Source organism: Mesoplodon densirostris, chromosome 2 (genome assembly GCF_025265405.1).
Source record: "Mesoplodon densirostris isolate mMesDen1 chromosome 2, mMesDen1 primary haplotype, whole genome shotgun sequence".
Taxonomy (NCBI): Eukaryota; Metazoa; Chordata; class Mammalia; order Artiodactyla; family Ziphiidae; genus Mesoplodon; species Mesoplodon densirostris.
In genome coordinates, this window is record NC_082662.1 from 114,535,366 (window position 1) to 114,561,628 (window position 26,263).

General features: G+C 45.9%; 4 protein-coding genes across 27 annotated transcripts in view; 1 reads left to right on the forward strand and 3 right to left on the reverse strand.

Moving 5' to 3' along the window:
- Positions 1-306: 306 nt before the first annotated feature.
- On the reverse strand, positions 307-5,803 carry LOC132484265 (tropomyosin alpha-3 chain-like). Its single transcript, XM_060090597.1, has 4 exons — positions 5,741-5,803; positions 5,114-5,279; positions 4,366-4,495; positions 307-356 (listed from the first exon to the last, which is right to left on the reverse strand). The coding sequence occupies exons 2-4, from the start codon at positions 5,225-5,227 to the stop codon at positions 307-309; spliced, it is 294 nt and encodes a 97-aa protein (XP_059946580.1). The 5' UTR covers positions 5,228-5,279; positions 5,741-5,803.
- A 5,409-nt stretch (positions 5,804-11,212) lies between these two features.
- On the reverse strand, positions 11,213-14,143 carry CFAP141 (cilia and flagella associated protein 141). The gene is given in 4 exon segments (XM_060087995.1): positions 11,213-11,314; positions 11,869-11,998; positions 13,934-13,972; positions 13,974-14,143. Coding segments are annotated over 4 exon segments (441 nt in total).
- Positions 14,144-14,687: 544 nt separating this feature from the next.
- Positions 14,688-23,822, reverse strand: C2H1orf43 (chromosome 2 C1orf43 homolog). 2 transcript variants are annotated; one of them, XM_060090624.1, is made up of 7 exons: positions 23,518-23,819; positions 23,025-23,126; positions 18,892-19,009; positions 18,625-18,678; positions 17,838-18,004; positions 17,692-17,750; positions 14,688-15,631 (listed from the first exon to the last, which is right to left on the reverse strand). In XM_060090624.1, exons 1-7 carry the CDS (start codon positions 23,581-23,583, stop codon positions 15,436-15,438), a joined length of 762 nt encoding a protein of 253 aa, XP_059946607.1. In that variant the 5' UTR covers positions 23,584-23,819; the 3' UTR covers positions 14,688-15,435. The 2 variants fall into 2 exon arrangements, with proteins under 2 accessions (XP_059946607.1, XP_059946608.1); XM_060090625.1 differs by having other exon boundaries at positions 15,552-15,631; positions 17,644-17,750; positions 23,518-23,822.
- A 661-nt stretch (positions 23,823-24,483) lies between these two features.
- Positions 24,484-26,263, forward strand: part of UBAP2L (ubiquitin associated protein 2 like) — a 42,258-nt gene continuing 40,478 nt past the window's right edge. For 12 of the 23 annotated variants that reach the window (XM_060090608.1, XM_060090614.1, XM_060090605.1 and 9 more), the window contains exon 1: positions 24,485-24,571. The gene's annotated coding sequence lies outside the window, so the exon portion shown is untranslated. Of the gene's footprint in view, positions 24,572-26,263 lie in introns of all 23 variants that reach the window. The other 11 variants (XM_060090602.1, XM_060090615.1, XM_060090598.1 and 8 more) reach the window with 3 other exon arrangements.

The following is a 26,263-nucleotide window of genomic DNA, read 5'->3' on the forward strand; positions in this document are numbered from 1 at the left end:
GAGCACAGGCTCCGGACACACAGGCTCCGCGGCTATGGCTCGCGGGCCCAGCCGCTCCGCGGCATATGGGATCTTCGGGGATCGGGGCACGAACCCGTGTCCCCTGCATCGGCAGGCGGACTCTCAATCACTGCGCCACCAGGGAAGCCCTCCCCTGTTACTTTTGAGAGTCAATATGCACCAGTGATTTGCCAGCCTCTCCAAACCTTGAATGATTCAGGACTTGGTAATTAATCATCGCTTACAATTCCTTTTGTAGGTGAGGAAGATATCTTATGCCTCCATTTTGTCAGAAGGAATCCTCTATTACAGACTACTGTTACCAGATCCTTTGTGCAACAGCATGATATGAGCACCTGAAAAACTATAGTACTGTGGAACCCAGCCTCCATTCTCCGTTATAACTCACCAATTTCACACCGCTCTGCTTCCAGGTACCCCAAGGAGCTATTTATGAAACTGCCCCTACAGACATTGCCATGCAGGATTTTTAGGAGCACAGTAGTAAAGCGCCTTGGAGATTTTACTGTTCTCTCTTATTTCTTTGTGTTCCTGCCACCTTCTCAGTAAGTAATAGTAATAAGTCTCTCCTGTGATGCAGCTCTCTTTTCCTCTGGAGAATGAGGGTGTAGAAGAGGATTTTAAATTAAGAATCCTAATCCCCAAAAGAGTGATAGGTAAGTCAGGTGCTGCACTCAATGCCTGGTTCTGAAGACACCCCCACCAGAGGGTGTGTCTTCAACTATCTCCATTTAGAAATACTGAGCATTGAAACTATTCAGAGGAAACAAACAACGCAAACAATAAATAATTTGCTTGATAGAGTTACCTGTACACTCTGATTACCCCACCCCACCCCAGGAATTGGAAAGAAAAAGTAGGGTTTGAAGCCTCAGTAAACTGCTATGATGGCCTAAGAATTTTTACAACTCTCTTTGGAGAAATCTGATGAGAGAGACTATGGAAACAAAAATGAGACTTTGTCACCTGGGTGCTGATAAGCAGGGGGCACTATTGCGCGCACACGCACACTCACACACACTCACACACACACACACACACACACACTGCGCATCCCCGCCCTTTGCCCTATGAAGAATCAGAAGACCTCATCTTAAACAAACCAAAGGAGTGTTGAGAGCACCACTGCATTCCTGAGGCTGGTAGATTTGAACAGATAATCTTCTCTTGATCCCGGGAAACAGGTGGATTGACTCCTAATGACCTTTAAAAGCATGATGGATGGGCAGCAAGGGGCCCAGTGCTACTGTCTTCCTGGTAACCAACAATACAACAGTATATCAACAGGTGTATATGTCTGTCCCGTCCCTCTTCTCCCCATCCCTTTCACCTCCTGTCCTTAAAAAAGGGTGTTATGACTCTCATGTCCAAACTATTGCACTCTTCTTTCCCCTTATTTTACCTTCAACAGCTTCTCATTTCATCTCAGATTAAAGGAACCCTAAACATGGTTGCACAGCAGTGTGAATGTTCTTACTGCCACTGACTTGTACACTTAAAAATAGTTAAAATGGCAAATTTTATGTTACGTATATTTTTTCCACAATTAAAAAACAAACAAATAGGACCTTGGATGAATTCAGGGAGGAAATAAGTTTAGTCTGATCTTGCCACACACTCACCCTTTCTTTGTTCAAGGAGTCCTGGCAAATCCTACACTTTCCAAAAAGGCTTCTCAGATAACCAGAACTCCCTGCGTAAACATGCAGTTATTGACTCCCTCCTCCTTCTCTTCCCCTTATATCTACATCAAAGTAATATGCTCTATTTACTTGTTTATTAATATCAAGGGCAAAAGCTGAGTTGTGAACTCCCTTCGTATTAGACAGACAGAGCACCCTCCCCTCAAAGATGCATATATTATGTTGCTGCTGACTCTGACCCTTGCTTTCTACTTTTAACCTGTTGCCTCCTCCTTATTCAGCACTTTTCCCAATTCCTATAAACACCTCACTTTCCCGCTTTGACCCCTTGAGGCAGGAATCAGCAAACTTTTTCTGTAAAGGCCAGACAGTAAATATTTCTGATTTTGTGGGCCATAGGGTGTGGCTACCACTCCTTTGTAGGGAGAAAGCCTGTAGGCGATATGTAAATGAATGGGCACGGCAATGTTCCAATAAAACTTTGTACAAAACCAGGCTGCGGCAGGATTTACTCCACAGGTGGTAGTTTGCTGACCCCAGCTTTCAGAAAAGAAACCTTTCTTCCTGGGGCTTCCCTGGTGGCGCAGCGGTTAAGAGTCCGCCTGCCAATGCAGGGGACACAGGTTCGAGCCGTGGTCTGGGAAGATTCCACATGCCACGGAGCAACTAAGCCCGTGCGCCACAACTACTGAGCCTGGGCTCTAGAGCCTGCCTGCCACAACTACTGAAGCCTGCGCCTAGAGCCCGTGCTCTGCAACAAGAGAAGCCACTCGATGAGAGGCCCGTGCACTGCAACGAAGAGTAGCCCCCGCTCTCTGCAACTAGAGAAAAGCCCCCGCACAGCAACAAAGACCCAACACAGCCAAAAATTTAAAAAAAATTTTTAAAAACCCTTTCTTCCTGTTTCTGTCTTAACCTGGGACTAACAGATGTTTGCCTCTTGCCTACAACCTTCCCCTCCTATTTCTTGTTCTCCTAAGTATCTCTGAGGGTACTTAATGACTGTTGGGGAAGCTAACAAGGGGGAGAGAAGTTGAATGAGTTTACTCATACTTTACGTATTTAAATGGTTTTGGTGGATTCCTACATAAATATGAGAAGTTTCTTTCAAATTAACGTACTGAGTAGACCCTGTCTAGGTGGGGGCTGACATGTGTGTATGTGTCTGCGTGTATGTGTAAGGACAGATAGAATTCATCCCCAGCAAATTCCTTTATCTTCCCAATGATATGGGCATATTGTTTAGAGCCTCTATGTCATTCTTTCGCCCCCAAGATCTCAGGTTAAACTTGTTGGCTCTTTTCATTGTTCCTGGAAACACCTCCTCAAGCCCACATACTAGCTGTTTCAGCCTAAGGACTTTCTCAGAGAGTTGTTACTCAACATCTCACAAAATTGTTATCAACCTGACATTGTGTCAGTTTGTGAAAACTTACTCCCATGCCCGTTTATTAGAACCAGAGAAATCTATCCATCTATACCTACAACCTAGGTTAGGCAACTCCAGTAGGCCATCAAGCATTTACCCAAAGTCCTGGGATTAACCTGTGTTGTTCACAGTTTTGCAAGAAGGGAGAATTAATTAATAGTTTGCAGTGGCCTAAACTTTTGGAAACTATGAACATGTATAATGTATATGATATGCTTTGTGTCTCTGACCTCTGGCATGATATATTCAACAACCCTCACCACTTCCCCAGGCCCCTGAAAGTGGCAGAAAGCCAAAGAGGAGATCAGAAACCTAATAGCAAAGCGTTCGAATGTGAGGATCCGAAAACATTTCTGAACGGCCTACTCTGTCTCTAGCTGTTTTCCGAAACCAAATGGAATTTTAAAAAACACATGTTCCTATTTTCCTATTAACCCAGTGCTGAGAATTGACTGTATTTCCATCAATACTGGGACATTCTTTTGTTGCTGTTAAGATTTCTATGTTACTTTTCTTCCAAGAATCTTTTCTGTGTAGTCTCTCATTTATCTTTGTGGTTAACTTCAGGACTGAAGATGAAGGAAAGTGGGTGATTATGAGGTAACATGAAGTGGAAAAGAGAATTTGTTTCATTTTCAAATGGGAAAATTCAGCCCTAGAGAAGCTGAGTAATTTAGCCAAGGTCACAGAATAAGGTCTGGTGGTGACAACTTTACCCACTGAGTCCTTATTTCTATTATAGTATATCATTCTAAGATTCTCTCTGCTGCCCTATAAGCAGTGTTTTCTATGGCATCTCTGTGACATAAGGGTAAATGCCCACATTGGCCAAGATAAATAAACCCATATAGGGCCAGGGTCAGTGTGACCTCCTTTGTCCCATTATGAAATCTGAGCTGGCTTTGCTGGGCAGTTGAGAGATGAGAGTTTCCCTATTAATACACATATCTACGTGCCAATCCTTGGACACAAAAGCTAAGAATGTGGCATGGGGGAGGAGGTGGGAAAAGTGATAGCAGTCTGGACTTGGAGTCCCCTCCCTTGGTCCAGGTCCTGGGAAAGATAATTAAATTCCTGGATTGGGGGTAAGAAGGTGAGACTTCTACATGTCTTTAAGAAAGAAAGTATATGCCATTACAAGGGTATGCCACCATGTGGCAAAAATGTATGTGGGTATCTATGCCTATGTTCTCTGACTCCACATGAAGTGTTTAGTTATTAACATGAACATCTATGTGTGTAGGTTAAACCCGTCCCCCCATTTCTGTATACTCACATCAGCTGCTTTCTTCTCTGCCAGCTCCAGCTTCTCCTGGGCATCCTTCAAAGCTTCAGAATACTTGTCCAGCTCATCCTCTGTCCCTTTCAGCCTCTTCTGCATGGCTACCAGCTCATCTTCCAGCTATAGAAGCCCCAGGAATTACACACAAGACATATGTACACAACAGTGCAGTCTCAGACTCTAGGCTCTTGAGCCCTGACAGACCTCTGAGCTCAGCCTCTATGTTATCATCCTCAGAGGGACACACTTTCTCCCTAGTCAGTTTCAGCCAACTGCTCCAGGAATTATGCTATGCCCCTTGCCTGTGACCTTGTAATCTCTGACCCTAAGATGACCAAGCCATTCTGGGTTTTCATTAAGACACTGGGATGGTAAATATCTTACTTAGGATGTAGATGTCCATGACTCCATTTAAGGGAAAAGAGATGCTACATGCCAAGCTCCCACTTTTTCCTCTAGAAATCAGGGTTTTTTCCAAAACATGATCCACTCCCACTTAAATCTGGCAGACATACTGTGGCTCAGAAGGGGCCACCGATTTTCCCAAGGTCACACAGGCAGTCTGAGGTAAATACCCTAGATGTCCTCTGCCTATCCAGTGAGGCTGGGGAAGAAGAGGAGTCCCTCCCACCCAAAGGATGAGCTGGTACCAGTGGTCACTGCCTTTCCCATGAAAACTCTCTCCATCTCACGAGTCTTGTTCACCAGCAGGTGAGAGAGACCAAGGCCAAGGCCTACCTGTTTACTTCTTTCTTCCGCCTGCTTCTGCTCGGCTTCAGCTTGCTCTGCCCGATCCAGAGCATTCTCCTTGTCCAACTTCAGCATCTGCATCTTTTTCTTGATGGCCTCCATCGTGAACAGTGGCTGTTGGGGAGCTCACCTGTGAACACTGGAAGACTGGAGACTAGGGTAAGAAAGAAGGGGCTGCTGGCTGAGTGACTAGTTCCCCAGACTTGAGCCTTTATTTCTGCCCATGGCTCCACCTCTTGTTCTTAATATGGTCTTTCCAGCTCCCTCCGCCCCATCGTTGTTCTCAGGGGAATACAGGGTGAGACACTTTGATGGACTGACATCACCAGCAAAGAAAAATTAGGGAACAGCTGAGGCTGATTTTAGACAATGGAAAGTGGGAGGGAGGGGAAAGGTCCTCCCTGACCCTGAAAGTTTCCACTCACTCTGGGCAGCTCTAGGGGTATTTTAAAAGAGAAGGGAGGGGGAGGGGGAGGACATTGAAATAGAGAAGGGTACTTTGGCTATTCTAGAATGGTAGTTTTCACCCAGAGCCTCCTAGTTGCCCTTCAGCTTCCCCCTTACTCTCACCCAGACGTGTTGCATGCTAATCAAATTCCACTGGTTGAGTTTTACCTTTTGATTCCTGGTATTCAGGGAGCTTGAGCTACAGTGAAGAGGGGAGGCCTCTCATGATCTTTGACAATTCCCCCAGATCCCCAGATCAAATTACTGTGCTATTTTGAGAGTCTCTAATTGGCAGGGAGACATCATTCCTCCCCCTTAAGAGCCACAGGGATGGAGTAAGAGGGTAGGGTTGGGATCTAGAAGGCCATCCCAGAGCTTCAAGCGGGTGGGGCCAGGGGAGAAAAGCGGGGGATGGTCAGAGTAATCCAGATAGGATAATGTCCTCCATTTCCCCATAGTGATCTTTAAAGAGAACTTTTATAGCCACACAGACCAAGGTCTGTGTTGCTCTCTACTCTTCTCCTCATCCTCTGCTCCCTTCTTAAATCCCCCCACTCATCATCATAATCATCATCGTTACCCACTCTATTTCCCCTGGCTTAGTTCCAGGCCATGTTCATTCCACTTGGAGGCTTGCTACTGACAGGTGGCATTTAATCCCAGACACCGGCACCATACAATCTGACAATATGCCAGGGAGAGGTGGGCATTTTTCAAGGTGACCAGAGCTAACAGGGAAGAATATAAATGGCTCTAATTAGTCATTATGTCAAGGATAGATGGGTAGTATGAATACTAGGCCCCAACAATGGGGTGAGTGAAACACCCACCAGCGTAGAGGGCAAAACTGGAGTCCACTCAGGAGAGCTTCCAGTCAATAGAGGGGTAGATACGCAGATAGACCATCAGCTGACTCTTGAAGGAAAGCAGAAAAACCGAAGACCCCTACTGTTGCACTTAGGGAGCGGAATGAGAGAGTCCCAGGGACAGGAAGCAGTGGATAATAAGGTGGGGGGATTGAATAAGGAGGAGAAAAATACAAGGACAGGAAAAGATCAGAGCCATATCCCTTCTAGTATAAGGGAAAGGTATAGGAAGATTTGATACTCAGACTTCAGCTCTCTCCTGCTCCCACACTAGCCCTCCAATTCAAGACTGAAATCCACATAGGTTGCAGTGACTGGTCTTCCAAAGGGGTCCTGGAGAGAACAGGTTCAGTAAAAAAGACAGGAGCCCCAGAGCCCCAGAGGTTGAGGTAGGAAAGAGTGTGATGCTCAATCGCCTACTGCTGTAAGAATATGTTTGACATTTAGTTGGTTCCTAATTAAACAACCCAATATCAAACATATCACACAGAAGCAGACAGGAGAGCTTTGGTGGTCCTCTGTCTTCCTCGCCACTGCAAAGAAAGGACAGAGCAGAGACAACAGGCGCCAAGCATGGCTAGATGGAGAGCCATCCATCAGTGCCCTTGGGAAAGGGCACTGACCCTTGCTCTTTGCCTCCCAAGGCAGCCGGCTCTTATTCATCTTCTCTTCGTGCCATCCCGGCCTCGGCTCCTCTCCTACTAGTGCCTGGCCTTCGCTGGATCACACTGGCCCAAACCAAGAAGAATATCTGGCAGGGCTCCACATCTGGGCACCTGTCCTTCCCCAAAGCTCCGACACGGAGCTTCTCCCCATCATGTCACGGCCCAAGTGCCCAGAGGATCAGCAGCGTCAGCAGCTCCTCATCAACCTCGCCACCTGTTCCCAACTCCCCTCCTGTTGCCCCAAGGCTTCGCCAGAGTGGGGGTGGGGACCTGCACATCCTGCTTTCCCTTTCCAACACCCACACAAGGCTGCTGAAGGCCTTTCAGAGGACACCTTCCTGGAACCCTCCTGCTCTTAAGTACGACAGATTAGTAGCCATGAGAAACTTCCAGAAGGCTTGGCTGCTTCTTCCCACCATCTTGTCCCTTCTCACCTTCTCCCCATGTCCTCCAGGCATCCTCCTTAAAGCCACCCTTGGGTGTCCAGAAGAGAAGACTGACCTGTCTCACTAGCAGGCTCCAGCGAAGAAGTATGGTCTCTCCTGCCTGGCGGAATTAGAAGTAAGACTTTAGGAGATCAAAGGGAGGGAGAAAACGCCCTCTGCCAGGAAACAGCCTGCAGTCCTTGGGACTCTCCTCCTCTTCTGGGGCTTTTTACAACGCAAGCTCCTGGGCTGGCTTCTCCCATGGTCTTCCCTCACAGGGATCCAGCCTGGTGCCTGCTTTTCTGGGAGATTTTTCTTCTGAAGAGAATCAGGTCTGTTGAATGTCATGTGGCAGGCAGATTCTTCTCTCTACTGTGGCAGAAAGGAGCCCGAGTTATAGCTACACTGGTGGGGTGGGGGGCTTGGGTGGAAGTGTGGGGTGGGAGGAGGATGCTCTGCTTCAGCCCCCAGGCCTGTTCCATGTGTCCTTGTTCCCATTAGGCCGGACACCTCCACACCCCCTCAACACACACACACACAAACACATATGCCAACTCGACAGTGCCCTTGGTCTAGATCGATAGCTTGTCCCAAGCCACAGTCAATTCCTATTGTGTGGCTCTTGCCTTCCAGGGGAAGACTAACAAATGGGCATACAAGCTCCAAGGTAAGCACCTGTGGTGTTGTCTTATGGGTTTCAGTCTGTGTGTAATTTTTACTTTCTTGACCTTCCTTTTTATCCTTAACACCCCCTCCCCCAAGTTCTGGTTCCCTTCTGTGGGAACCTTGATTGTCCTGGAGAACCACAGGCTGGAGGGAGAGAGGCTGGGAAAGGGACCAGCAGGAATTGAAAGGACTTTAGTGTTTGGGGCACTGGGGAAACAGAGGCAGAGACAGGAAACATTGATGTAGGGGAAGAGTAGCTCTCTTAGGAAGAGACTGACAGGATGGCATATCCAGGCCAAAATCTCAGATTGCCTTTGATGAAAGCTTTCTAGCTCTCCTGGAAGTAACTTCTGTGTAGCCATTTCAAGCAAGACTGAGTCCTTCTGAGCCTGAGGAGTTGGGTAAGGCAGCAGCCAACAGAGGGAAAAGGGGCTGGATGGGTATGATGGGGTGAACTACTCAGTTGATGTGATGAGAGCGGACAGAGTAGGCAGAGAGGATCAGAGGAGATGGGCTCCGGAGGGGGCCGGACTGCCAATACTGGAGCCAGCCTGGCACTGACAAGCCCTGGGGAGAGAGGCCAAGGTCAGGGATCAAGGCAGAGGGGGCGGGGCATTCTGTGGGCCCAAATGAACAGAGGAAAGAGGAATAAAAGGGGTTGATGAGAGAGTGTGGTGGGAGGTGGGGGCGCAACCAGGTAATGGAGAGGAAATAAAAAGAGAAAGACTATCACAGGGCAGGAAAACATCATTATGACTTAGCATTTATTGGATATTATATGCCACTTCTCTGCTAAGTGCTTTATTTAATCTCCACAGTAATCCAGTGAGGTAGGTGTTATCTCCATTTTACATATAAAAAAAACCCTGTTACCCAGAAAGTTAAAGTTATGTGCTCAAGGCCACACAGGCAGTAAGTGACAGCCAGAATTCAAACCCAGCTCTGACATGTGGAAGCCTGTTCTCCCAACGCCAGGCTATGCTGCCATATATAAGAGGCGGGGGGCAGATGGGAGATAGATACAAGGGAAGATAAAAGGAGTGAAGGCGAGGTGGACCCGCAGGGAATAGAGGGCGGGGGAACAGGCAGAAGGAATGGGAGACTCAGCCAGGTTTGTGGGTCAAATCCAGGACATGTGTGTGGTTTTTCTCCTATAAAACTCTCATCATACCTGTCATGACTTGGTCAACGCCTGCCTCTCCGGCCTGTGAGCTCCGTGTCTTGTTTGCTGTCACAACACTTGAGTAGTTATTGACTAAAGATAAGACAGCTTGGGAAGCAGGGCTGATGGGGACTGGAGGATGAATGGATATATAGGACAGAAAGACAGGCCTGGGATGGAGAATGACATTTGAGCTGCATAAAGGGGCTGGCCAGGGGGCCAGTAGGGGACATGTGAAGGGCTTGGTCACAGGGAAATCTCCTAAGAGGGAAGAGGGAGGATACGTACTGCGTGCCAAGTGCTGGGCTTGCTCTCTACATAATCTTATTTAATCCTCATAATGTTCCTCTGAGATGGGTAGTATCCCCACTTTCAGAAGAGAAAGTTGAGGCTCAGAGAAGTAACTTACACATGGTGACACAATTAAGAGGTGAAGTCAGACTTTGAACGCACACCTGACTCCATAGCATGTGCTCTTCTCTTCATACCTTGCTGCTTCTCTGTGCTCCTCATCAGTGGGGTGTGTAGGGAAAGGAGGAAGGAGAAGCTCTGAGCTAAGATGAAAAATGCATATTGAAGGACAGCGGCAGACTTGGGGGAGGGGGGAAAGAAAGGGTTCGAGTTTTGCAGTGCAGACAGAGCCACATGGAGCTGAGGGCAGGAAACCATCAGTGTGGAAAGGATGAGTAACCAATGAGCATGCAGATGGCAAGGTGAGGGAACAGGGAAAAGTATGTATGATGGCAATTACATCAGAGAGTGATGGCATGTTCTTGTACATGTTACTGGCTGCAGAGTGGGAGTCTCTCTGGCTTGAGATGTCATTTGTATGTAAAGCGGATCTTTATAAGTAAGGTTCTCTATGGCCTATAGATGCAAATGATTACTCAGTACTTTTAAGAATTTTGAACGCATTTAGATTTCACATGCTCTTTCCAGTCCCCCATAAATCCCACCATCCCTTATTCCCTTATAACTGCCGGACTCCTGAAGGCATTTAAGTTTGGAACTCTGTTATTTTGCCGAGGTGGGAATTCAGGCAGAAATCCAGAGGAAAGAGACTTGTCCAAGGTCTCACAATAACTGCCAAGTCAGAACCTAAAATCCAGGCCTACTGACATCAAGCACCATAGTGCCTGTGGATTAATAGCCATATTCAGAGCTATTTGTCCAGGTATACAGAAAAAATCAGTGGAAGTGAGATCAGAGAGGTGGTGAGCAAAATCCAGAAAGCTCTATTAAGATTATGGCAGCTGTGAATAAGCACTTTTTTTTTTTTTTTGCGGTACGCGGGCCTGTCACCGCCGTGGCCTCTCCCGCTGCGGAGCACAGGCTCTGGACGCGCAGGCTCAGCCGCTCCACGCATGTGGGATCTTCCCGGACCGGGGCACAAACCTGTGTCCCCTGCATCGGCAGGCGGACTCTCAACCACTGCGCCACCAGGGAAGCCCTAAATAAGCACTTTTGAAACAGATCAAGATTTAGGGCTGAAAGAATGAGCCAGTAGTCCAGGTTTGAACCTTTAAGAACTAGCTTTATTTGTTAAACCAAATCAGGACTCGCTTCTCACGTTGTGCCTCTATCCACCTCCCCTCCCCCCACTTACATCAACACTGCATATGTCATTCTGACCACAAGGCGTCACTCTTGTTTTTACCATTGTTTCATAGATTGTTTCCCCTATAGCACCAGGGGGTTGACAGGGGCACGAGAGGCGAGAGTTGGAGCACTGTCTTGAGTCCTGGGCACATAACTAGATCCAGGTGAGTTTTGGGAAGGAAGCTGAAGGTGGTGGGGCTCAAGAAATCTAGGTTAGCAGGTACGGTGAGAATGGAAGGACAATGTTTCAAATGCCATTAGAGTCTCTCCACATAAAAAGCTTTGCCCATCTGATTTAGTTCCTGTTGGTACTGCCGATGCTCCTTTTCAAACAGCTGGTGCAGGGCAGCTTGACGGACCTGGTGGGGAGGGGAGAATAGAGTGTCATGTTTGCCCTCTGTTTATCCACCTTTCTCATTCTTTCTCCCTGGTTGCTTTCCCATCACCTGTGTTCTCTTGGATCTGGACTTAGCTGTGACATAAGCTAGGCAGTAGCATAGAGGCTGAACCATTGGAGGGGAAGCCTACCCATTTTTTTTCCCCATGGGTGAGGCTCCAATGTTCAGCAACTATTTGCTGAGAACATACCATGAACCAGAAACTTTTCTAGGCACCTTGGATACAAACATGGTGACGTGACAGCATTTGGGGACTCCAGGGAGAGAGAGAGGTTCCAAGAGGCAGGTGTTAGGCACTAAGTAGCAGTCTTACCAAGGTGAGAGGAGCAAAGACTAGACTGCAGTTTGGGACTCTGCAGCTGGATGCAAAGAATCAATGAAAAGGAGCTTTGGTTTTACGGTTAAAGAGTTGCTGTTCTGGTATAACAGCAGAGACTAAGAGCTTGGGAATCCCAGTGGGCAAAGGCACAGGGCAGTAGGGGATGAAACTTCAGGTCACCCTTGCTAGAACTCACCATCAGTAATTGCTTGTTGGCCAGTGCCAACTCCTGCACCATAGTGTCCTGCATCCTTAGGATGGCATATGGGTTTCTCCTCTGGCTTAACGTCATCTGCCACAGACACTGAGTGTGTGAATTTCGCCACCTGTCCCAGGCAGAAAGGTAGGGGTTGAATGGGTTAAAGTCAGGAGTGGAGACAAAAACGCCATCAGTGAGGCTGCTTCTTCACCAGAACTTCTGTGCCATCGTGAGAAGACTGCAAACTCCTTGAAAGGATAACTAGAACTGACTTAGAACCTAGTATATTATGTCACTCAATCATCATAATAACCATGTGTCATAGATATTAATTTTTGCATTATACAGACAAGGAAACTTTAAAGCTCAGGTGAGTTGCCCAAGGTCACTTAACGGCAGACCTGGGTATCAAATCCAATCTAAGGATTAATTCATTCCATCATACCAGTGATACTCAGTCCTGGCTAGGTCTGAATTAAGGTTTTCTAATATATAAGAGGAATATATGTATGTCTCTCTCTCTCACTCTCTCTCTCTCACACACACACACACACACACACATCCTCTGTTCAGATAATCCTGTTGACATTTTTTTTAAAAATCAAGTATTTTTTGCAGATGGCTGAAAATTAAATTGATACAGAAATATATATTAAACGAAAAGTGAAAGCTTCATTCTTCTGCCCCAGTCCTTCTCAACAAACTTATCAGTTTCTTGTGTATCTTACAGAAAACTTCTCTTTATCAGCAAGTGTTATCTTTTAATTTTTTTAACATGAAATCATATGTTTACACAAGCAGTATTACTTAACAATTTGGACTTTTCATATCAGCACATAGAAATTTGCTTTGTTCTGTTTAAAGGCTGTCTAGTATTTTTGTATCATAATTTAACCAGCTACACGTTGTTTCTAGCTTTTTTATTTTTATAAACAATGCTGTCATGAATACTCGTGTATGTACATTCTAGTGCTTTTGCAGGTATATGTGTGTAAATTAAATTCCTAGAAGTAGAGTTGCCAGTTCAAAGGATATGTGAATTTTAAATTTTGATAGATTTCATAAAAAAGGCTTCATAAAAAAGGCTGCATCAGGGACTTCCCTGGTGGCACAGTGGTTAAGAATCTGCCTGCCAATGCAGGGGACACGGGTTCGTAGCCCTGGTCCAGGAAGATCCCACATGCCGTGGAGCAACTAAGTTGGTGCACCACAACTACTGGGCCTGTGCTCTAGAGCCCGCGAGCCACAAGTACTGAGCCTGTATGCCACAGCTACTGAAGCCTGTGCGCCTAGAGCCCGTGCACCGCAACAAGAGAAGCCACCACAATGAGAAGCCCACGCATTGCAATGAAGAGTAGCCCCGCTCACCGCAACTAGAGAAAGGCTGCGCGCAGCAACGAAGACCCAATGCAGCCAAAAATAAACAAACAAAATTAAAAGAAAAAAGGCTGCATCGATCTTGATTCCCACTAAAACTATATACATTCTTGTTACCTCACATCCTTGCTACCTCTGGATATAACCTATGAAACCTTAAAAAACAGGCTTATCCTATCTAATCCAGACCATTTTAGAATCTTCTGGGTTAAAACCTGTGTTTTTTTTTAAAAAAGCTCCCCAGGTGATGGAGATATACAGCCTAATCTTTTGAGTTTTCTCATTCATTCATTCAATAAATACCTACTGCATATCTACCACATGGTTAGTGCAATGCTGGGCAACAAATACTTGAATTTTCCTTAAAAAGTAAAAAAAGAAAAAAAAAAAAAAAAAAAAAAAAAAAAAAGTAAAAAAAGAAAACAACAAAAACTTGCTCCAATTTTCCTTCAGAGAATGGGAAGCAAGGGACAATAAAAACCATTGCCTACGTAGCCTAACCGAGTGGGCACTAGGAGGCTGATCTCTGCTTGTGAGAACAAGGGCTGCTCCTTGCCCCTCCCATACCTGTTTGCATTCTTGAGGAGCCCCTAACAAGATGGAGCAGATCTCAGAAGTGGCTTCAGGACAGGAGGGTGAAAAGGTCAATCTGAAGGTTAAGGGAAGGGATAGAAGCAGAGATTACCTGTCCACCATCTTCTTAAGTCCCAGGGCCCTTTGAAAACTGCAAGAAAGGGGAGTTCTGTTGATCTGCCTTGATCTCCAGTACCTCACTCAGTACCCTATCATAGTGGGAGACACATAGACCTTTCCCTTTAGAGACAGGGAGTAGCCAATTTCCTAGGGGAGGTGGGGAGAAAGTCCTACTCCTTTCAGAATGGATCAAAGGTAACATGCAGCCGTTAGTATGCAACAAATATCTGAACACCTACTATGTGCCAGACATCATCTCCCACTCCTGCTACTTCCCTTCTGTTACATCTATCCATTTCTGGTAAATTGATCTGGAAACCTCATCCAGGGAAACACATCCAACCCAGCCCCTTTTCCAACTCTGCATACTTCTACTTTTACCATCTTTTCCACAGACATGTCTACAAACTTGCTTGATGTAGTCTTAGGAGACTGAACAGGCTCTACTTTGTTTTCAGTCACCAAGGTTTCAGTAGTCATAGCAACATTTACACCTCCAACAATGAGCCTAGGCCTAGGAGTTGATTGGTCACCTGGCCTGTTACCCTGGAGACCTGAAGGGAATCCTGGTTCTCCAGCCTTCTATTAGTGACACAGGCAATTCTATGAGCAAGGACCACAGTCACATTTCAGGATTTCGTCTTTTGTGGTCCCAAGGAGTATCTGTATGGTTCTAGGTCCAGAGAGCATATCACGTGCCTGTTTTATTAAAAGACAACTATAAAGGAATGAATCATACGCTTTATTCTTTAATTGTTCATTTTATTAAATAGTTTATATAAAGTCAGACCAATATATTGGTCTGACCATTCCTTCACACTACCCCACACATGAGGAGGGATGGGATAATGTCAGGTGTCAAAACATTCCTTTTTCACTTTATTCATGACAGTATGGAATGAAAGTAAAGGCAGATCCTTGCACGCCAGGGAAGTTGTGTTAATGTTTCAACACATCCTGGTTTAAGTGGAGCACCAGGGTTAAGTTGTTCCACATACCACTCATGGCCTCACCCAATCTCCCCACCAGTTCCTGTATACCTTTCCCACCAATGAACTCTTAGATGTCTCAAACCCAAATGGTTCCCATTCAACTGTGTTCGAAGGGATAGATACAGAAGACAAGACACCAAGCCCCGTCATCCCAACTCTCACCCTTGGGATTATTTAGTCTGGAAAAGGACAGATGAACCATGATTAAAACCAAGTGAGGATGTTTAAGGAAGCTTTAACAGAAATATTAAGAAAAACATCTGAATTCAACTCCAGAGAAAAGTGCTACCAAGGGAAAAAAAAGTCTTAACTGATGTTCTGAAACTGGCCGTAAGAGAGGGTGGGAGAATGATCCACTATGCATGAACTCTAAGAGCTCTGAACACAACCAGAGCTTCAGCTGATCCAGTCCGGGCTGCTGAGCCAGATTGACCTGAGGGCTGCCCGGCAAGCACACTGCAGTCTGTCTGGCTCCATCAACAATGAGAGTTCTTCAGCTCCATCACAGAGTACTCTCCAGTGTGTTATAGTTGTCCTTAAAGCTCTTCAATTCGAGGAAGTGCTTGGCACGTTTACTCTTCTGACTGGAGGGGAGGTATGTCACCTGGATGGTTGTTGGGGAGACTTCAGGAGACTGGGTTAGGTCTTTGGCTGCTGACTGATGTTGTCGCTGAGAGCTCCCACTTCGGGCTTTGACCCTGAAGAATACAAAGAGGGCAGGTCATGGACAGAATGAGGACTAATGGAAGAAAACAATTCAAGGCTTATCCATCCTATAAATGCAGCTGTAGCCACAAATGGTCTCTGTCCTACCTTATGAACTAGTTACTAAAATCTCATCTGGTAGCCTAGAAATAGCGGAGAAACCAATTTTCCCACTGAGTCCCTGCCTCTGACTCAACCTCTTCTTCATTTCACTGTGCTTAAAGAAAACTTTTAATTCTGCTGATCCACCTAATGTGTGCATGCCATTAATATACTCCCAGTCCCTTGAAACAACTGAATAACAAAAAATAATACTGAAGTTAACTACTGAGCACTTATTACGACATTAAACCTGGTGCTTTACGAACATGTAATTTACTAACATCCCACTATTCCTATAGGGTGGTATCATCCCCTTTTGCAGGTTAGGAAACTGAGGGTCCATCCAGTAAGTTGCCTGAGGTCACAAAGCTAGTCAGTGACAGAGAGCTGGGATTCAAACCTAAGTTTGTCAGATTTCAGAGCCTTTACTCTTCAATATACTCACTGAAACTTTCTAGAAACTAGAGATCAAAGAGACTAAATTTTTTTTTAAATTGTGGTAAAATACACATAAAATTTACCATCCTAACCATTTTTAAATGTTTACAGTTCAGCAGTGCTAAGTACATTCACACTGTTGTACAACCAACCTCCAGAATTCTTTTCATCTTGTAAAACAAACTCTCTGCCTATTAAACAACTCCCTATTCCCCCTTTCCTCCAGCCCTTGGCAACCACCACTCTACTTTCTGTCTCTATGGATATGATTACTCCAGATACCTCACATAAGTGGAATCATACACTATTTGTCTTTCAAAGAAACTGAATTTTGAACAGGCCTCCTGCCTGACTTCTAGACCAAATGCTCCTTTCCATCCTTTCCACATGTTCATTTTCATTAGTTTTCTAAGTAGTTTTTACTAGGACCTTTTGTCTTTAGAACAAGGTAGCTTATTTTTAAGAACAGAGAGAAGACAGGACAGACATACCCCTTACCTTTTGAGAAAGAGCCATAATCAACACAGCAGAAAACAGATGTATTCTTTTCATGGCTGGTAACTAACTTTTTATTCTAGACTGGCTTTCCCTCTTTACTCTTTCAGTTACACGTATGCATAAACAACATAATGAAGGTTTGTTAGTATGTATTTAAAATGTTCCCAGCGAGGGACTTCCCTGGTGGTGCAGTGATTGAGAATCTGCCTGCCAATGCAGAGGACACGAGTTCGATCCCTGGTCTGAGAAGATCCCTCATGTAGTGGAGCAACTAAGCCAGTGTGCCAAAACTACTGAACTTGCACTCCAGAGCCTGCGAGCCATAAACTGAAGCCCACATGCTCTAGGGCCCATGCTCCGCAACAAGAGAAGACACTGCAATGAGAAGCCCGTGCACCGCAATGAAGACCCAACACAGCCAAAAAAGATAATAAATAAAATACATAACATAAAAAAAAGAGGAATTTTATGATGTGGTCATAACATAAATGGAAAAAAAAAGTTCCCAGAGAAGAATCATGATGTCTCTTCTATAACACAAGCCCTCAGCAGCTGATTCTTTAGTGATACCTTTTGTTTCAGATAGGGTTACTAATACTTTAACTGGTAATAAAAATGGTTGGCATTTAATTCTTTTATTGAACCAAGGCACAAAAGGATGACACTGGGGCCCTGAAGAGAAGGCATCTTTGTGTGCTGAAAAACTTTATTTTATTCCCTTTATTGGTGTAATAGGTTATACCAATTCTGACATTTTACTGAGTTGGACAAAAAACAAAAACAAGAGAAAAAGAGATGCACAATAATAGGAGAAACTTCTCTTATTAGCTTGTAGAGCAGCATCTGCTTTCCAATGTGAGCAAGAAGCAGCTCTAACAGTCTAGGACCTGACAACTCTTATGTTATCATAGATTTTGTTCACAGTGCTTTTGAAGGTCATCTCACTGTGGGAACAGTCCAGCACTACCTGTATTCTCTAACCAGCTCCCTTTGACATGTTCCCCTCCAAACTCACACTGTGGCCAGTTCACTCAGGGCCTCCTGATAGCGCAGGTACTCACTCTGGCCAAAGACCTGAAGAAAGAGGAAGGAAGAATGAGGATCTCTCAGTCTGGGGCACCCCTTTAGTTCCCTGAAGGAAAAAGTGGCCATCTGGCTTACCCCTGTCCCATAGCGGGCTGTCTCATAGCCATCCAGCAGGGTATCAATGAGGGCCTTGCGCACACCCTTGAAAGGAGTACTAGTGTTTCGAAGATCTAGCAGATAGGAGCGGAAATTCTTGCCCATTAAGGAACGGGGATGCCGGCCTTCAGCATGAAATGGGATCTCTATGGAGATAATAGAACAATGATACCCCCTTTCCCATTTGTTTAGTCTTTCTAATTAATTTCCCAAACTTAAAAACAGGTCCAATGAGTGAGTTGGGGAAATTCTAAGAGAATTCAGAAGACCAGAGATATAGAGCTGTGTCTGAGTGGTCATATGGTGGTAGCAATACAACTGTTAAACTATACCAATGACACACAGTAGTGTCATTTTCCTATTTACCTTCCTATTTACCCATAGTTTAAGATATAAACTATGTTTTGGTAGAGATAGAGCATTTCTGACAATGGTCATATAGAAAAAAATTCAAGAACCATCTAAGTAGGCTTGGTGAAAAAGCAGATGCTGCCTGTCTTTTGTGGGAAAACAAGCAAATTACCACCATCTAGTTCATGAAACTAAAGGTCTAGAAAGAAAAAAACAAATCCAGACTCTTTGGAGAAAAATAACTTACATACATCATTTCCTTAGGTAAAATAGTAACCCAGTACTCTCAAAAGTAGGAAATTCCTACCAGCCGCAGATGTGCAGAAAGGACAAATTCTAACACATAAAGAGGGTTCCTCCCTCTCTTCCCCAGGTGAGCTTTCAGGATCCGGAACGGCTGTTGAGCAGCCCTTACCAGAGGCACGGATGGCATCCAGAGCTTTCATCCTGTATAGATAGTTGTAGCAATCTGTTAAGAAAGAGACTGGTCTCAGGCATAACCCTCAAAAGATTCTCCAAACTCCAGCAAGCTTAAAGTGCCTCCCACATCTGACATATACCCAGTAACAAGGACCCACAGCAGCTGAGACTGCCAGCGGCTATGTTTATAACTCTGAGAGGAAAGGAATTCTGAGTTTGTGAGACCCCTCACTGAAGTATCCTCCAAGAGCATGCTGCATACTTTGATTTCCCTGGGTTTCCAGCTGTAGCAGTCTTGCGTCATCATCTGCAAGGAGCTGAGGTTCATATTTGATATCCTGAACCCTGGATAGTCGGATATCAATCTCCTCTTTTAAGTCCTGTTCATGTGGAGAAAAGAATACGCAGTCACTTAGCCTGTACTTTGCTTCCCATCAGTCTGGAAATGGGGCAGAGCAGGTGAACAACTAAGACAACAGAAGCAGAGAAAATGCTCATTTGGCTAATGAAATTGCCAGATAAGACTCAAGAATTTAATAAAGAATGGGGTTGGGTTCACTAAGAACCTCTCCAAACTGCCCATCTCTAAGCTAGATCTTTTAACCTGCCAGAATTCCTTCACTATTATTTCTGATTTTCAACTGAAATTTTAGGGGGTGCTGAATGGCATGCGGGATCTTAGTTCCCCCACCAGAGATCAAACCCGCACCCCCTGCAGTGGAAGCACAGTCTCAACCACTGGACTACCAGGGAAGTTCCCTTGACAGGATTTAGAAGAATCTTGGTTAGGTGTCATAAAGAATTTCCTGAGCTGGGAAAAAATGGACATCAACTGGAGGCCATAATCTACTCTAAAAACCTGTAAGAAGATCTGTATGTGGTTTAGAAGTTTGGGAACTATCCCTACCTGGTGGACCACAGGATTTCTAGAGGATTTCTTCTAGAGCACATTTAATTTTTTAAGTAGGTAATTCAAAAAGATACGAAAGGGGTCACCCCCACTTACCCAGAAGCAAACACTGTTAACAGTTTCATATTCATCTGTCTTAAGAGGGTTGCCAGAGTCCCAGCAAGTATTTTCTTGTGACATTTAGGAACTTCTACTGTGAAATATGTCATTCGTAGAATACATTTGACATATATATATATATATATATATATATATATATACCTTAATTACAAAATTCATTAAGATGCACACCTGTATGCACTATCCAATTTATGAACTGGAATATGACCCATGACTTGGAAGCCTTCTGTGTCCACCCGACTGAATGCAACCTCCAACCTTAACTTCTCAAGTTTTATTTTTCTTTGCTGTTTTATCACGTCACCCTGAGGAAGATGTTTAGCTTTGCCTGGTTTTGAACTTTATACAAATGGAAAAAAAAAAATATATATATATATATATATTTTTTTTTTGGAAAAATACTTTTTGACTTGCTCTGCAACCTATCTTTTAAAGTTTTTTTTTTTTTTTTTTTTTTTTTTTTTCTTTTTGCGGTATGCGGGCCTCTCACTGTTGTGGCCTCTCCCGTTGCGGAGCACAGGCTCCGGATGCGCAGGCCCAGCGGCCATGGCTCACGGGCCCAGCCGCTCCGCGGCATATGGGATCCTCCCAGACCGGGGCACGAACCCGTATCCCCTGCATCGGCAGGCGGACTCTTAACCACTGCGCCACCAGGGAGGCCCCCTATCTTTTAAAGTTTTAAATAAACTTTACTGAGGTTTAATTTACATGCAATAAAATATATCCATTTTAAGTGTGTAGTTTGACGAATTTTGACAAATGAATACATCCATTCAACCACTATCCCAATCAAGATACAGAACACTGGACTTCCCTGGTGGTGCAGTGGTTAAGAATCCACCTGCCAATGCAGGGAACATGGGTTCGAGCCCTGGTCTGGGAAGATCCCACATGCCGCGGAGCAACTAAGCCCGTGCACCACAACTACTGAGCCTGTGCTTTACAGCCCGCGAACCACAACTACTGAGTCCACATGCCACAGCTACTGAAGCCCACGTGCCTAGAGCCCGTGCTCTGCAACAAGAGAAGCCACTGCAATGAGAAGCCTGCGCACCGCAACGAAGACTCAGTGCAGCCAAAAAAAAAAAAAAGATACAGAACACTTTCATCACCCCAATATGTTCTTCATCCCCCTTTGCAGGCAACCTCCCGCTTCATGCCCCAGGGAACACTGACGTGCTTTCTATCAATATAGTTCCTCCTGTTCTAGAGTTCCATACAAATGGAATGGAATCATACAGTACGTATTCTTTTGTGAATGGCTTTCTGGCATTTTTTCACCTGGCATGTTTTTGAGATTCATTCATGTTTGTGATTTACTTTTTCCATTCAAAAGTATTTTGGAGGGCTTCCCTGGTGGCGCAGTGGTTCAGAGTCCGCCTGCTGATGCAGGGGACATGGGTTCGTGCCCCGGTCCGGGAGGATCCCACATGCTGCGGAGCGGCTGGGCCCGTGAGCCATGGCCGCTGAGCCTGCACGTCCGGAGCCTGTGCTCCGCAACGGGAGAGGCCACAACAGAGAGAGGCCCGCCTACCGCAAAAAAAAAAAAAAAAGTATTTTGGAGATTCACTTGTGTTCATATACTTGTCTTCGGTTTATTTTCATTCCTTATAGTATTCCAGAATACTATTACGTTATTATATATCCATTCTCAAATGGACATTTAGAGTAACAGCTTTAAAAAAAATTATTAGAAACAATGCTGTATTCTTGTACATGTTTTCTGGTACACATGAACAAAAATTAATTTCTCTATGGTAGGAGTGGAATTGCTGGGCTATGGATTAGGTACATTTGCAATCTTACTAGACAATACCCCAAAATTTCCCAAAGCACTTTTACTAGTCTGTACTTCCACCAGCAATGGATGAGAATTTAGCCAGAACTTTTTAGAGCAAAAGGAATCTTGATCTCATCTAGTCTGAGGTTGGGGGGTCCTAAATAGTCAAAGGTTTGATTGGCTCATGACATACTGGAAACTAACCCTATATCCTTCTTATGGGAGGCAGCTGGCATTTGGAGAACTGGGAGAATGTGGAAGCACTGTTGAGGTTTCAGGCCACAACATCTTCTTTGAGGCTTTCCATGAAATATATCAGCAAAGAACAATGAGAGGAGGGTTACAGTACTAGTTAATGAAAGGTCATTGCTCTAGGAGTTGACAGAATTGTGTCCTAGCTCTACCCCTCCCACTAACCTGCTTTTCACTCAACAATGAATTATTACTATGTGTAGGCCCTGGCTCTACGGCAGTGAACATAACTGGCATGGTGTATACATTCTTACAGCTTAGGGAAGAGAGAGGCATTAAACAAATAAACATAAAAGAATATTTGTAGTAAAATGCTATCTGAAAACAAAGAAGACCTACTTTATAATGGGTCATAAGCATTCCTCTTTGTAGGAAATAGTATTTGAGGTAAGTTCTAAAGATCAAATGAGCTAGCCAAGTGAAAACCAGAGGTAGATCATTCTAGGCCACAGTGACAGCACACATAAAGATAAGAAATTCAACCAGTGTAGCTGGATCCCAGTGATCAGGGGGTAGAGCCATACAAAAGGAGGCTGGTAAGGACAGCAGGCAACCTTTACCCAGAAGTGTAAGGCAGAAGCAGGATGGGGGTGGCAGTTGGGGGTATTAAGAGTTCTGTGGAGCATTAGGACATGTTAGGTTTGAGATGTCTATCAGACATCTAATTGGAAATGTTAGGTAGGCAATTGGATACACAAGGATGGAACTCAGGAAGGAGGAATGGGATAGAAATAAAATTTCAACAGTAGATATTTAAAGCCAAGGTAAGGAAAGCCAATTACCTAAGGAGAAAGTACAGAGACTGCTTGGTTATTCACTTCCTGTATGTCCTCCACTAAGCTGCTTCCTTTTCTTAGATTTTAGTTGGTAACATGAATGATAGGACTAGATGATTTATGGGGCCCTTATAAATCTAAAGTTTTGCAATGGCAACCCTTCTCACTGATCTGGGGCTAATTCTAACCACTCTAACCCCATCCTAAATCAAAAAAAGAAAAACCCAAAACAGAAAACACTGGGTAGCTTAAATTGAACTGCGAAACATCATACCATAAAGAGTTGGGAATTTTCATCCAAGTCCTCCTTCATTCTGCAGATGCAGAAACTGAAGTCCCTGGATAAGCTACTTGCTGTGCCACGGCAGTGAGCAGGTAAGCCAAGACCCAAGATGACCATTATTGCTCAATATACTAATATACAATACACTAATATACACATGGGTAACTGGACAAGGAAATACGGGAATTAAGTCATTTCTAAAGGCAAAGGAAATCTCATTCTGGGCCCTAATGGATCTGGAGAACCAGGCCTATCTCATGCCTTAAGGACCTACCTTGGGGGCATTGTGTCCCACAGGGACATGAGGTCCCCTTCGAGATTTCATTGCAAAGCGCATGATTTGCCTCTTCACAAAAATAAACAGCAGTACAAACACCTGTCCAAAAGATACGAGAAGTAAATAACCTTGAATTAAAAAGTTAGACCAAAAAAAGACATGCCTTCATTTCAAATCCCTCAATTCGGCCTCTCACGAATGCTTCGGGGTGTAAGTTGGGACAAAGCAAGGCCGTCAGCGATGGCGTGGACATAGATAAGCCTGTAGCGTAGAGGCTTGGGGGTCTTTATCCTAGGGTTTAGGGGGAGGGTTCTCGGCTAGGGGCGGGGCGGTCGGTGACTTATGCTCCCAGGTACTCCTGGGATAGGAGTCAAAGCCCAGAAAAAGCGCAGGTGAGTGGGTGGAGAATGAGGGCCGGGAACTGCTCAAGAGGAGGGTCTCTACTGGGTCAGAGGCGACAACAGGAAATGGGGTGGGGGAATCTCCTCACCAGGCTCCCGTAGGCCATCACCAGCACGACATTCACGCCGGACAGCCAGTTACTGCCGGACGCCATGGCCTCCCCACCCCGCGCAGAACCGCTCCGGTTTACCCCGCTGCCCTGCCTCGTCAGCCCGGGCTGCGCCGAGGCAACGGCGCCTGGGTTCCCTGAAGCGCCCCGGCCATTTCCTTACGGGGAAAGACCAAGGCTGACCGGGCCTGAAAACATGGCGGACGGGGGTGGGGGGAGGCTGGGAAAGAAGAACGACGCCTTCCCGCTTCCCCCCAGCACGTGACTCAGGCACGCAATGACAACCGGGACCGACGAGTGCGAAGACGCGGAACTACGCCAGTAAGAGGAAACGGAGGCTATCCGCGCGTCACGTGGTGGAGGCGGGGCCGCCGCGGAGGAGGCGGGGCGGACGCGCGGAGCCGGAATGAGGTGTCTCGTGGCGGGGCGGCACGCGCACGCTTGCGTGCGCGTCCTTTTTTGCGTCACGTGCTGGGGGACGCAGGAAGGCAAGTGGGAGGGGGAAGGCGCGAGAGCGAGCGCAAGAGGGAAAAGGAGGGAGGGGGGTGGGGAGGAGGGAACCTTATATCACGTGACAGGGGCGGCGCGGCCCGGGGTGTCAGTGTGGAGGAGACTGAGGTAAAGTTGGGAGCGCAGCGGCGTTGGCGGCGGCGGCGGTGGCGGCGGCAGCGCGGCGGGGCCGGGTATTGTCCGCGGCCCCTTTAAATCCACGATCCCCCTTTAACCCTCCCTCCTTTCTCCCCTACCCCCGCCGTATCCCCCTCCGTCGGTAGGCCTCCCCGCACCGTGTGTTCCCCACTGTACACCCCCCTCCTAGTCCTGCGAGCCCTGCCCCCCCCCGAGTCGGCCGCTGGAGGTTTTGTTTACGGTTGGGTTCGCGGCCTAGTGGGCCGCGCCAGCGCCGGGGCCTCGATTTGGGAGCGTGGCCGGGGCGGGGCTTGGGGCAGCCGGAGGGGGGGGCCATGCGGCTAGAGCCTGAGAGGGGGGAGAGCGAGAAAGAGCGCGAGCGACCGAGGCCTGGGCCCCGCCTGAGGTAGGGCCCTCTCTCTACCCTGGCCGGTGCCTGTCGAGAAGATGAGAGGGCCTCCTCCTTTTCCAACCCTCTGCGGGCCTCCTCTGATCCGGATCCGGCCTGGTTTGGGGGTGGCGGGGGGGGGAGGGAGGGAGATGGGGTGGAGCTGCCCCAAACTCCCCCATGTGGCCCTCAGTTTGGAGTGCGGAGGATTAATTTGTTCCGGGTGGGAGGTAAGGAGGCGATTGGCCCCGGGAGCTCCCGATGTGGCGCTGAGCGGGGTGAGCCTCCCATCCTCCACGCGTGGGCTTGCGTCCCCTCTCCGTTTCCAGCCTCTTTGTCAGCTCCTCTTATTACCTTTCCTTCTTGCTCACCGCTCCAGCTCTTGGAATATATTTTTTTTGCTGCTGTCTTTAGCTTCCTGTCTTCCATACTGTAGTTTTGGGTACCCCAAACAATTAATGATGTTATTTGGGAAGCTGGGCCTGAAGGCCCCCATAGGGTATATTGCGCCTAAGGGACGTCATTAGAGCAGTGGGGTATGTGTTCAGTCTTCTTATAATGGGACAGGAATTCCAAATTTCTTCGACCCTTCACCTTGTGGACAGTCCTTAAATTGCTTTGCAAACTGATGTCACAAACAGGAGGCCGCTCCTTTTCCACCGTTCTTGAAATGTAGCCATCTCTGGTGTAGGATGTTGTGGAAAGAAAAACACCACAGTAACAGGCCTTTTTTTTGTTGTTATTGTTAGCCCTTTTGCCTTTGATTGTCCCTGATTATTAGATGGAGAAATCCTTTTTGTCTTCTCCCCAACCACTTCCACCACCCATATTCTGCTTTTGGGGATGGATGTCTGATGTGACTTGCTGGGATGTGATGAGGGTCAGTGACAACCTGAAATACAGGAGAAGTAAAACGTTTTGGCTGTGTATGGGTTGTTAAAACTGCTTTGAGATCCTACAACCATTGTCCTTAAAGATTAGACTATCCCAGTGATTATTTACGTTGTGAATGGGAAGTCGGGAAGTGTTGCTGGCATGTAAACTAATGATGAAAGGCCTTAAAATGTACTGTTTGGATTTTGATTTTTAAAGCCCCTTGTTGCCAAATGTGTCCTAACTGGGAAGTACTCTTTTTTAAATTAGATTCAAGTTGATGGGGAAGGGGATGCAGGGATCATTTCCACAGAGCATCTAGGGGAATTAGTTGCTCTGTTAGAAGTAGCAAGCCTTACCCACCCCCCTTCCAGCTTCATAGTTTCTGAATTGTTTCTCAAATTAGATTGTAAGCTCCCTGAGGGCAGCAACCAAGTCATATTGCTTTTGTATTTTCTAAAGTATTGGACACATAGTAGATACTCAATAAATACTTGTTACTTATTTTTTTCTGTAAAATTTCTCTGGCTATTTTTTTAAGTAGCTGGTTTTCAGAAAACAGTCAAGGGCACTCCTGTGTTGAAACCTGTATTTGTTCCTGCACTATTCCCTTGGTCTCCAATACTTGTCACCTACTTCCCTTAAATATTTTTATGTTTTAAGAAAGAGTACTTAACAAGATTCCTCATCTCCACTGTGATAACTCTGGGTATGTGTCTCTGCTTGCTACTAAAAGGCTACTAATTCTGTGCCCTCCAGTGATCCATCCCAGATCACTTACTTTTGATCTTTTGGTCAGTGTTGTTACTACCTAGGTGGTAAAATTTTCTTAGTCAC